The sequence below is a fragment of the Schistocerca americana genome, chromosome 4, assembly GCF_021461395.2.
Source record: "Schistocerca americana isolate TAMUIC-IGC-003095 chromosome 4, iqSchAmer2.1, whole genome shotgun sequence".
Lineage (NCBI taxonomy): Eukaryota > Metazoa > Arthropoda > Insecta > Orthoptera > Acrididae > Schistocerca > Schistocerca americana.
In genome coordinates this window covers 841,845,119-841,857,278 of record NC_060122.1, presented here as the reverse complement: position 1 = coordinate 841,857,278, position 12,160 = coordinate 841,845,119, and the positions used below count along the sequence as shown (strand labels likewise).

Below are 12,160 nucleotides of genomic sequence, written 5' to 3'. Positions count from 1 at the left end.
CATGGTGAAGAAACCAGTGACAAAACTACTCCCGATGTGGAAAGTCTGTCGCTAGTAAGCCCTGCATACGCTGTAAATGGTGAGTAAAGTAACAGTTGTCACGTGGTGGTAGGCTAACTGCCTGGTACTGACACGGCTGTCACCTTCCACAGCTTAAAAAAAATGGTTCAAATGGCTCTGAGCACTATGGGACTTAACATCTATGGTCATCAGTCCCCTAGAACTTAGAGCTACTTAAACCTAACTAACCTAAGGACATCACACAACACCCAGTCATCACGAGGCAGAGAAAATCCCTGACCCCGCCGGGAATCGAACCCGGGAACCCGGGCGCGGGAAGCGAGAACGCTACCGCACGACCACGAGCTGCGGACATCCAGAGCTCAGTCACAATTTCTTCCAAGTGTGGTGTCCGAACATTTCGGGCATGTCCTTCATGATATCGTACTTCCTGAAACGACCCTGTCTCAGACAAACGGCGAAACACTGTTGCAGCCATTAAATGTTGTGGTTGTTGTAGGCGGGGACAGGTCTCCTGATACAACCTTGCTGCCTGTCGCTCGTTGCCGTTTGACTTTTCGTAAGTAAACACCATGTCGGCATGCTCTCGATTCGAATACAAAACCTTGGTGTACAACGCCGTATTACCTCCACTACAAGGTGAGACAGCAAGGGAAGTGAATCTGACACAACATTACCAATTACTATTGCAGGAGGGGGCGCTAGAGTATGTAGTATGCGGAACGGTACCAGCCTCTTGGAGGAAACTGTGCACACTGCAATTGTGTCTGTATGGTACAGGGCGTATTAGACCGCAGTCTCTGTAACAAAGTATGACTGAATAAATGGTCTCTAGCATGTAAACAATGCATTTCCGGATAGAAGTTCATTAGATCTTTTTTGTTCCGTGCCCTCTCATGGATCATTCCATGGAATTTGTACACTGTCGTTGTCGGACATCAGTTGTTTTACAGAGTGTCACCTTGCCTCGACTGGAAGTATTTCACTAAGTGTGGTGTCAGTGAAGCATAGTGTTCCCTTCGCTTTAAAAGATTAAAAGCGGGAGGAGCCACTGCAGACATGTGACCTAAGATAAGGAGAAAACGCAAAACTTAACGTTTGATTCATATTTTACAATAAAAGTAGAAAGTAGCTGATCTTGCCTGTGACAACACAATATGCCTTCATCTGCTTTGAGCCTTTGAAAACCGGCAAATCAATACGAGAATTACAGTTCTTCAACTTCAGTTTCCTCCCTTTAGCTCTGACTATTTCTAGTGCCCAAATAGTGGCATGATGGCCGATTAGAACATGATTTTTGAGCAGAATCAGAAAAATTTAGTATCGATAGGGGACTAGATGTGATTTTTTTGTAGTAGTCAACTACTTTTCGAGAAAAGTAGCGAATGGTGGACAGACTAAGTTTTCTTTTATTTGTGTATTTAGTTTATTGACGCTATGTAGCTTGAAACTAAGGCAGTAAAAATTTGTCAATTTTTGTTCCATATCCAGGTGTTGTAGGAAACAATAGGAATAAATAACCCAAAACCGAAATTTTCAGAAACCAGTTATTTTGAATGGTTTTAACATTTCGGTTAAACTGGCTTTCGTAGAAACCTGTATAACCGAAAACTGGTTGTTTCTGCGATAACAGTCGTCCCTGCCATGAGATGGTCAGCGTTGCAGCGTTTCATACGAACTTGAAGGTGTAGTAAACTGCTATCGGTTTTGAAGAACCGCCTTGCGCTACTGCATCGGTTAACCTCCCCCCCCCCCCCTCCTTCCATCTATTTGTCATATTAGTCTTTTATGAAGATTTGAGAGAAGCGAAGATTACAATAAACTTTCTTGTTTACTTAGCTTGTCATGTAGAGTTGGCTCCAGTTGTTCTTGTTCAGGGGTCTCGTTCTTGAAGATGAAAATATCACATATTAGGCCCTCACAGTTGCACTGATGTAAATAAATTTGGAGATTTTTGTTGCAGAATTTTTGTTTTTACGTAAATATATTTTCTTACATTTTCGTATGTCATACAGACTTTTGATTTTTCACATTAACAAAGCCGAAATTACATTTTTCTCACAAAATACAAAAGTACATCCGATCACATCAGAGGCTTGCTTAGGACTCTCATACTCCGCGGAAAAAACAATATTCCAAAGGGTTTACAGTTTTTCTTAACAAATGAATTTCTACTAGTTTCTGTTACATTATTACTCTCGATCATCATTTCATAAATGAATCCAGAAATAAACATAGTAGCCAGTACAGTATTGCGTAATTAAAAATCTAAATTTTAAGTGTGCCAATAGTTCGTAATTTCAAATGTTTCTAAAAAAGCAATTTTAGCTGTACATTCAGAACCAGTACTTATCGATTATAACATCGAAACCAAAATATTTTGTAAAGCAACTCCTTTTCATAAATTCTAGCTTTAAGTATACTGTACTGTGTATAAAATTATATGAAAGTTTTGAGATAAGCAACTGGGATAATACTGACCTGTCCAAAATTCGAAAAATGGTACTGGTATCGACAACTACTGTTGAGGAAAACTAATGCAAGAGGAGGAGGATGTCCCGTTACAAGCTGTACCGCCAGTGGCGGTTCTCTGTACTGAACTGTGCCACAGCTGTGACGTCGGCCGCTCGCTCGCGCTGTGCAGGTGTTCACGGAGGCGTCGGTGTGGCTGAGCCTGGACGGCGTGCACTACCAGTGGGCGACGGCGCCGGTCAGCACGGGGGCGGCGGGGGCGGCGGGGGCGGCGGGGGCGGCGGACTCGGCCCCCTCGTGCGTCAACGTGAGCCTGCCGCTGCACAGCCGCGTGGCGCGCTTCCTGCGCCTGCAGCTGTACTTCTCCGCCGCCTGGGTACTCGTCAGCGAAGTGCGCATCGACTCGGGTGAGTCCCCGCCTACACGGGCAGCCGGAACGTCCGTAGTCGCAGATTTCATTAGTCTGTATTCCGCTTAGGACCACGGCCCGTCAGAATGACGGAACCACGCTGCGGCTGGGATGCACACGTGACTCATTCTCGATCGCGCCTTCTTGCTGTGGAAAGCCGACACGTGTGTCCAGTGTCCCAGTCACGATCCAGTTCCACAGGGCTACAATTCCTCAATTGTTTTCTTATTCATGGCAGAATTAATGTTTACCTCGGCCGTTGCTGCTCACACACCTGCATCCCGTACAATGTGGCGTGATATCTAATCGACATCTCTACATGGCCGATCCTCGGCTCTGATGGGTAAGCTGCTCAAGTCGGAAAAGCAATCTACGTTATTCTGTGACTCGCATAAACGATGACTCATCAACTGTACCTACGTTTTTGTCAGGAACTTATCGTAACACAAACAATTTCTTTCTGTTCCGAGTCAAATAATCGGGAGCATTCGCTTGACAGTAATACAAAAGACGGAACTGGGAAACCCTCTCATATTAGGGCAACAAGGAAAATATTAGTCGTCGCCTTAAATGAGCACACTGGGTGTTTTAGGAGCTGTGTAGACGATATGCAGGCTGATTTAGTTGCCCCTACCACTGGATTTTATGCAACCCCCAACTCTTTAAAATATCACAGCAAGATTCTCATTTCTTCTCGTTCGCTACTCATAAACGATTAGTCCTACAGAAAAAAATGAACAGCACCTCTCTTTAGAAAATTGAATGCAGTTGAATTTTGTACTGGGATACGCTTTCGCTAGAGGCCATAGTTTTCGAGCTATTGAAGGAAAACTTACAAAAATGATCTTCAAATTCGATTTTCTTGAATAGCTCGGAAACTGCGGACTCCAGTGAAAATCTTCCCAGTACAAAATTTAACTACATAAAATTTCCTGCAAAAAGGTCCTGTCAATTTTTTCTGTGGGAGTAATAGTTTGTACCTGGTGAGCAAGAGAATCTTTAACGTACTACGAGGGTTATTCGGAAAGTAAGGAACGAAGCCGCGTGGAATTAGCCGAGCGGTCTAAAGCGCTGCAGTCATGGACTGTGCGGCTGGTCCCGGAGGAGGTTCGAGTCCTCCCTCGGGCATGGGTGTGTGTGTTTGTCCTTGGGATAATTTAGGTTAAGTAGTGTGTAAGCTTAGGGACTGATGACCTTAGCAGTTAAGTCCCATAAGATTTCACACACATTAAGGAAGGAAATGGAAACCACAGTGAAAATCCGATGAACACAGGTGTGTTGGGCAGTGTCTCTAGCATACCCGTCGATTCCATTAAGTCGTTCTTTTTAGTTCTGAGCACACAGAAAGCACATAAAGATACCTAGATAAGTAGTGTCTCCCGCCAAGTACAAGGGCCTGCTGAGAAATTTCGCCTGAAGCTATGCTGCCAGCATTACATAACTGTCGTGAGCTTTCTTCTTCAAGACAATTCTCAGCCACATTCTGCAGGGGCAACAGAGATGATCCTGCATCGTTTTCAGTTGGAAATTCTTGATTACCTACAATACAGCCCGTAATTGTCTCCTTCTGAGTTTCATCTCTGCTCACATGAATCGCTGGCTATGAAGACAACATTTTGGCGCAGACAACGAGCTGTAGGCTAGGGTAGAGAATTGGCGGAAAGCACTGGCGGCTTCCTTCTATAACGACGATATTGGAAAGTTGGTACAACGCTACGACAAACGTCTAAGTCGGATCGGCGACTATGGAGATATGTAGCTGGAAGTTGTAGCCAACTTTTGCAAATAAAACAGTTTTGATTTTCACTGTGATTTCCATTTCGCGACTTATCGCTTCTTACTTTCCGAATAGCCCTCGTATCTGAAGGCGGTGTGGGCTGCACAAAACCCAGCTGCAGAGGTAGCAGAATTACCCTGAATAATCAAAAACATTTCATTTGAGGGCGTATATGTAACCCAGCAGGACTCTGATGCACGTATGTAAACAGCAGTATGTGGGCAAGGGGTTGGTGCGGCCTTTTGGTCGCCGCTTATACGTAGAGTGGTAACAGTCAGTAGTGTGCCCGTGCAAGTCTAGTAGACGTCTAAGTAACGCAACGGACAGCTGCTGACTGGACTCGTGTAGTACGGTTTGTTGAGTCGCAGCTTGGCCTCTTTTCCAACGGTGGAACTTCACCAATGCACTAGTGAGGCGTTTAGGCTGCGAAGTGTTACGGCCGCACTGGTGGATTTATTGTCAGCTGTCGGTGTCACCAGCACACGACTTAATTTTTTTGGCCTCCCTTTTTATGATGTGATTGGAGTCGGTGATCAACCAGCGCTCCAAAGCCCACACACTAATTAAATAATGAGTCTAAATCCTTCGAGCAAGTAGGAAAGTTAGCGAATAACGTATAAACAGGTGAAGTTACTGAAGGGACTCCATAGCATTAATAATGTTGATGAAACAAAAGATTATAGCGTAGAACAAGTAAACGTTTACTGAACACTATTAATACGTGTCAATGGTGACCTCACATAGATTGCAGATTCCAATGAAAAACAGTGTAACAGTAACTGTTGTATCTACTGCGAGCAGAGCATCGAATACAGAAATACGTGTTTACTTACATGCGCGTTAATCCAAAAAATCAACAGCAAACGTTCAGCATCCGGAAGCGCAGTTTCTCACCAACAATTGTGACGTAAACTAAACTTTGTTATTATAAATCCCTACAGAAAAATATGTTGTTCAATCTGTATACTGAGCAAGCAGTAAAGGAAACAAAAGAAAAATTCGGAGTAGTATTAAAATCCATGGAGAAGAAATAAAAACTTTGAGGTTCGCCGATGACATTGTAATTCTGTCACAGACAGCTAAGGACTTGGAAGAGCAGTTGAACGGAATGGACAGTGTCTTGAAAGGAGGATAAAAGATGAACATAAACAAAAGCAAAACGAGGATAATGGAATGTAGTCGAATTAAGTCGGGTGATGCTGAGGGAATTAGATTAGGAAATGAGACACTTAAAATAGTAAAGCAGTTTTGCTCTTTGGGGAGCAAAGTAACTGATGATGGTCGAAGTAGAGAGGATATAAAATGTAGACTGGCAATGGCAAGGAAAGCGTTTCTGAAGAAGAGAAATTTGTTAACATCGAGTATAGATTTAAGTGTCAGGAAGTCATTTCTGAAAGTATTTGTATGGAGTGTAGCCATGTATGGAAGTGAAACATGGACGATAAATAGTTTGGACAAGAAGCGAATAGAAGCTTTTGAAATGTGGTGCTACAGAAGAATGCTGAAGATTGGATGGGTAGATCACATAACTAATGAGGAAGTATTGAATAGGATTGGGGAGAAGAGAAGTTTGTGGCACAACTTGACCAGAAGAAGGTATCGGTTGGTAGGACATGTTCTGAGGCATCAAGGGATCACCAATTTAGTATTGGAGGGCAGCGTGGGGGGTAAAAATCGTAGAGGGAGACCAAGAGATGAATACACTAAGCAGATTCAAAAGGATGTAGGTTGCAGTAGGTACTGGGAGATGAAGAAGCTTGCACAGGATGGAGTAGCATGGAGAGCTGCATCAAACCAGTCTCAGGACTGAAGACCAGAACAACAAACAACAGCAAAAATGTGTCCCAGGTCGAGAAAGAATGTCAAAGTTCGTAAAATCGTGCAAAATAAGTTGCCGAAAATAGTCAAATAATGTAAGTCCGGTGAAAAGCTGAAGTATGTCCTCGACAGCGAGTGTTCATCAGAGACAATGGTATCGTCATGAGTGCCCCAGGGAAATGTGACAGGACCGGTGTTGTTCTCTATGGACATAAATAATTTGGAGGACGGGGTGTGCTGCAGTTTGCGGTTGTTTGCTGGTGATGCTGTGCTGCACGTTAATGTGTCGAGTTGAGTGACTGTAGAAAGATGCAAGATGACGTAGACAAAATTTCTAGTTGGTGTGATGAACGGGAGCTAGCTCTGAATGTGGGAACGCGAATGAGTAGGCAAAACAAACCTGTAATGTTCAGATATAGCGCCAGTAGTGCACTGCCTGATACAGTAATATCTGGGCGTAACGTTGCAAAGCGATACGAAATGGAACGAAGATGTGAGAACTGTGGTAGGGAAGGGAATGTAATATTTCTTGGGAGAGTCTTAGGAAAGTGGGGTTCATCTGTAAAAGAGGCCACATATAGGACACTGGTGCGACCTTTAGTGCTACAGTGTTGGGGACCCGTACCAGATTGGATTCAAGGAGGACGTCGAAGCTGTTTAGGAGGGGGGCTGCTAAATTCGTTACCAGTAGGTTCGAACAAGACGTAAGAGTTACGGAGATGCTTCTGGAGCTCAAACGGGAAGCCCTGGAGAGAAGACGACGTTCTTTTCGAATAACACTATTGAGAAAATGTAGAGAACCGACATTTGAAGCCGACTGCCGAATTATTCTACTGGCCCTAACAAAGGTGCGCGTAAGGTCACGAAGACAAATACGAGAAATTCGGACTCATACGGAGGCATAATGACAGTCGTTTTTCCCTCGCTCTTTTTGCGAGTGGAACAGAAAAGGAAATGACTAACAGTGGTACAGGGTACCCTTCGTCGCGTACCGTACGGTGGCTTGCAGAATATCTATATAGATGTAGATGTAGAGTCTGTTGTGCTAATCTCACAAGTTGACGTCAGCTCTGTTCACAGGCATAGACGGGTGATTTCCTAATTTCACACTCAGGCACCCTGTCGCATCTCAAATTGGTCGCTAATCTATCCGATCTTAACTCTACAGGAAATATCTAGGCGTATTTGGAACAGTTCATTATCAGGCCTAGAGATTATGTTCCAACGTATTAGTGTGTTCCCTCCTGTACGTAAGGGTTCTTTTTGTCCGGTGTACTTATTTTCAGTCGGGGTCCCTTTTGTCGCACTACCAACTAGCTGGTATTTGGCTGGAGGGTGGAAGTTCACATTTGGTCGCATCTCAAACATGGCATCCTGAATACACCGCCACGGGATGGAGAATTAATAAAAGTTCAATAATCTCAATGAACGCTAGCGGTGCTTCTCATTTATTACTACCAAATGCTCAAGAAGACGTCAGAAATCGTCTCTTTCTAACGACCATGAGAAAACAATGCAACCAACTTTCTGAATTACGTCAATTATGTTGTGAAGATTAGGATGCTCATCCCTTGGAGAGGGTGTCCAGAAGTGAATTCGTACTGTTGAGAGGTGCTGATGATTGCGGCACAGACTGTAGCGCCATGAAAGCAGGGATCATCGTACTGCTGATTTTTAGCAGTAGCGAGACAAATTATGGGTTCTGGTTGCTTGTACGATGCGATCGAGAAAACAGAAAGTATCATATTTCTGTCTCTGGCACCGCCCTACTGGGCTGTTACTGTTACGGTGGGGAGATAACTGACACGATCTAGACTGTTTCACCAGGACTGTATCTCAGTTCGTCGTGTGCTTACCGATCAGTGATCGATATCGTTTGGGGTAGTCCTCAAGCGTTTCCCAACAGATCAGTAATTTTATGAGGGACATTCGTTAAGTTTTCAGTGTCACCTGAAAAGAAATAAAGTTACATTATGTTTGTGTGAGTGTGTGTGTGTGTGTGTGTGTGTGTGTGTGTGTGTGTGTGTGTGTCAATTCGAAAGGGACCAAACTGGTGAGGTCATCGGTCCCTAATTTACGCTAAGAACCACACACAAACACACACACACACACACACACACACACACACACACACACACACACACACCCGAGGGAGGACTTAAACCTCCGGCGGGAGCAGCCGCGCAATCCGTGACATGACCAATCAAACCGCGCGGCCACTCCGCGCAGTTAATAAAGTTACTGTTGTGGATGTAGTATCTGAATGCTACTATTAATTCAGCCTAAGCGTTCACGTTAGCGAAAGAGTGTTCCCCTGCTATAGTTCCTTAAAGGCAGTCTGTTGCGTACTTTATAATTACACACTTGTTTCACAGGACGCACTGTAACAGAAATGCAGTAACACAACGTGGAATAACGAATAACATTTATTAAGAGTGTGTTGTAATGAGGTACAGTGATCTTGTCACTGTTACTGAATGTAATTATGCAGACACTCTGTTAATGAAGTAAAAATCTTCTGGGTTGATAGGTCGCGTCATATTTCGACGTTTCGGTGTCCACTATTGCTAGAACACCGAAAAATCCTGAAGAAGATCCCAGCAGAGAGGTCGAAACGTCGATTATTTTAGAAGGAAATGTGACGCGGCCTAACAACCCAGAAGATTTTAACTTTAGTGACAACGGTCATGAAAGCCCGTAGACTGTTAATGGTTCTAGTTCTCCGTAAACAGCGACTGCTAGATCTTCAGAGCAGTGTACCGAGCAGGCAGCAGGCTGTGAAGTGGACTGTCTAACGAATTAGTCGTAACTATCTCTGTGTCCGCGGAGCGCCCATGTTCTGATGCCTGTCGGCGGGGGGACTTCCAGGTCCACCGGTAAAAGTCGGAAGTGCTACAGTCCGAGGTTGACGGCGCTCGCTCTGGCGGCTGCTCACGCAGTCGGCGGATGTAAATGACGTACTGAAGGAAACGTCGCAGAAGCAGAAAGAGGTTCTGGTTTGGGAGCGCCATCTGGAGGCTGCTGCACGGCACTGAGAGACGCTGGGGCGTGCTTTTGCTTGTGTGGTGGCGGCGTCTCGCGGTATTTGTTGTGTTCCTCTTGATTGGTACGCAAGAGTTAGGTAATAGTTTTTTTGTTTCTCTCCGGGTACTTGTCTGCAGTACTGGTTCACACTAAAATCCCCGTGTCGCAGTACCGGAGTACGTCGCTAGACGAGCCAAAACAAAATGGCACTTCCCACTGATACAGTGGAATATCAGGCGGGCATTAGCTGCCTGCATTTGAAGGGGAGTAACGCTGCAATAATCCAGCCTGTGTTGGTGGAAGTGAAACGCAGCACTGCTCCAGAATATGCAACAGTTTGTAGGAGGCACAGACACTTCCAGTGCTGTCAAAGGAATGTGAACTGCGAAACATGAAGCGGCAGACCATCTTTATATCGATAACCGGGAACCGCAGCGGATTTGGACGCCTTGCTGCTCTAGGACCGGCGCATCACAATCTCAAGAAAGTGGGAAAAGTGAAACTCAGTCATGCATCAGTTTTGAACTTGTTGAACCATATTCTGAAGGTGGTAAAGGTCACCACACGCTGCCTTCCATGACTGCTCACACCCGTTCAAAACTCCTACCGAATAGAGGCAGCAGCGGAAATTTTCAGCTGTGTCACACAAATCCAGAAGGCTTATTCAGCTGCTTAATCACCACGGATGTATGCTAGATGTAGGGCAGAGATGTCTAGATATAGGAACAAAACAAGCGGAGGACACGTATGGATTCATTACCGTTGAAAAAGCCGAACGCCTGATCGTCTCTGAACCAGTTGATTCTGAAAGTCTTCTTGGGACTGCTACGGCGCAGTGCCAACAGACTATTCTCTTTGAGGATCAGACCGTCTGACGAGCATAATTCCGAAACTTTCCGGCAAGGTTAATGGAGGCTGCCTGTACAGAGCTTCACGGGAAGCTGCCAGAGGCGTATTACTGCTCCTCAACAACAGCCCGGTTTATTCTGTACTGGCCACAGTCAAACATTCTGCCTCTTTGGGCTGTCAGATTTTGCCTCACCCCTCGTATTCTCATCACACGTCACGCAATGACTTCGTCCTCATCCCTTGACTGAAGATGTCCCTGCGTGGCACTCATTTCAAAAATGAAGACAAGGTGGAACACTTCCTGAAGTAAAAATTAATACATCTACATGGATGCTCTGGAAATCACACTTAAGTGCCTGATAGAGATACCCACAGAGTCATCCACCACTGGGAATACATTTCGCACTGAAGGCTGGAGAAGACCACCATGTCTGGTGCTGGGAGTTTGAGGTTCTTCAAGGTGATTTATAACAACCTGTCGTGTATGAGTATAGCAGCTGCCAGTACCCAGTCGACTCTGGCTTTATACCATACAGCGCGCACATTCGGGAGGACGACGGTTCAATCCCGCGTCCGGCCATCCTGATTTCCCTCAATCGCTCCAGGCAAATGCCGGGATGGTTCCTTTGAAAGGGCACGGCCGAATTCGTTCCACATCCTTCCCTAATCCGATGAGACCGATGACCTCGCTGTCTGGTCTCCTTCGCCAAACAACCCAACCCAAACCATACAGTACCACCTGTTGTACGGCGCCACCAATGAACGATGTGTAGCAAGTCGAGATGTGAATCCACATTACATTAATTCGTTTCCGACGTTTCTTGGTGTCACTCCCCATGTAACCTCTGCCTGGATCCCAACTGCTGTCACCATTCTGCGCTGAAGACCCAGTCGACTATCGTACCACCTGCCCGTCCTGTAGTCCAACTGCTCACGCGACACTGTAGTGGAGAGTTCATCTCGTGACCACTCTTTCTTCAGACACAGTATTGCAGCCAAATGACTGTACATTCTGTCGGTTTGATGTTCACATGTCCCTAACAGCAATGGTTCGACCTTTCTGAATCTCCGAAAGATTCTGATAAACGGTGCTTGTACGTCGCTGGCGCGTGCTGAGTTGCAGATTCCCGCTGAAAGTTTCCAGTGACGTTACAGAAATCAATAGCTATGATGTATTCACATCATTCTTCATATGTAGGAATAGCTTTTCTATGTATTGAAAAAAAAATCACCCTACGATCACATTTCAATTAATATTTTCCAAAGGCATGGAAATGCTGGAATGTTTGTTTGGTACAGTTCGGTCAGGATGTCCATGTTCTTATAAGACTTTCCGTTCAAGCCAGTGTACAACCGGCACATTATTTTCTTATTTTAGTGATAGTTATGGAAATGGTTTTGTAATTGTGGTTTGTAAAGTGTAACCTGTGGAAATAAGCAGAACATCTTGTGCAAATTAATCACAATCCAACAGCTGACGCACCTAATTATTTTATTTATTGAACTAATGATAAGTGAATAACTAAAGTGATTTTATCTTACAATAAATAAATATGATTGGCATTTATTAACTACTAAATGTGAATGACAACTACAATTTATCACAGGCTAACTATGGAATGTTGCAGTTCACTGCACACAATTACTTCATTCATCGCACTGCTCCTGTGGAGGTGGTCAGTGAATAGCACTCTCTGAGGATCCCAGAAGACAAGAACAAGCACAGCTCGCGCACCATCAATGTTTGTCGGCCACCGTGTCGGCAGTTCCTTTGTGTCTGATGCGTCCAT

The 12,160-nt window shown here is 44.7% G+C and overlaps 1 protein-coding gene across 1 annotated transcript in view; it reads left to right on the top strand.

Moving 5' to 3' along the window:
- Nucleotides 1-12,160, top strand: part of LOC124613855 (epithelial discoidin domain-containing receptor 1-like) — a 616,622-nt gene that overhangs the window by 368,885 nt on the left and 235,577 nt on the right. The window contains 1 exon segment of the mRNA XM_047142580.1: nucleotides 2,666-2,900. Within this exon segment, the coding sequence (XP_046998536.1) occupies nucleotides 2,666-2,900 (235 nt within the window).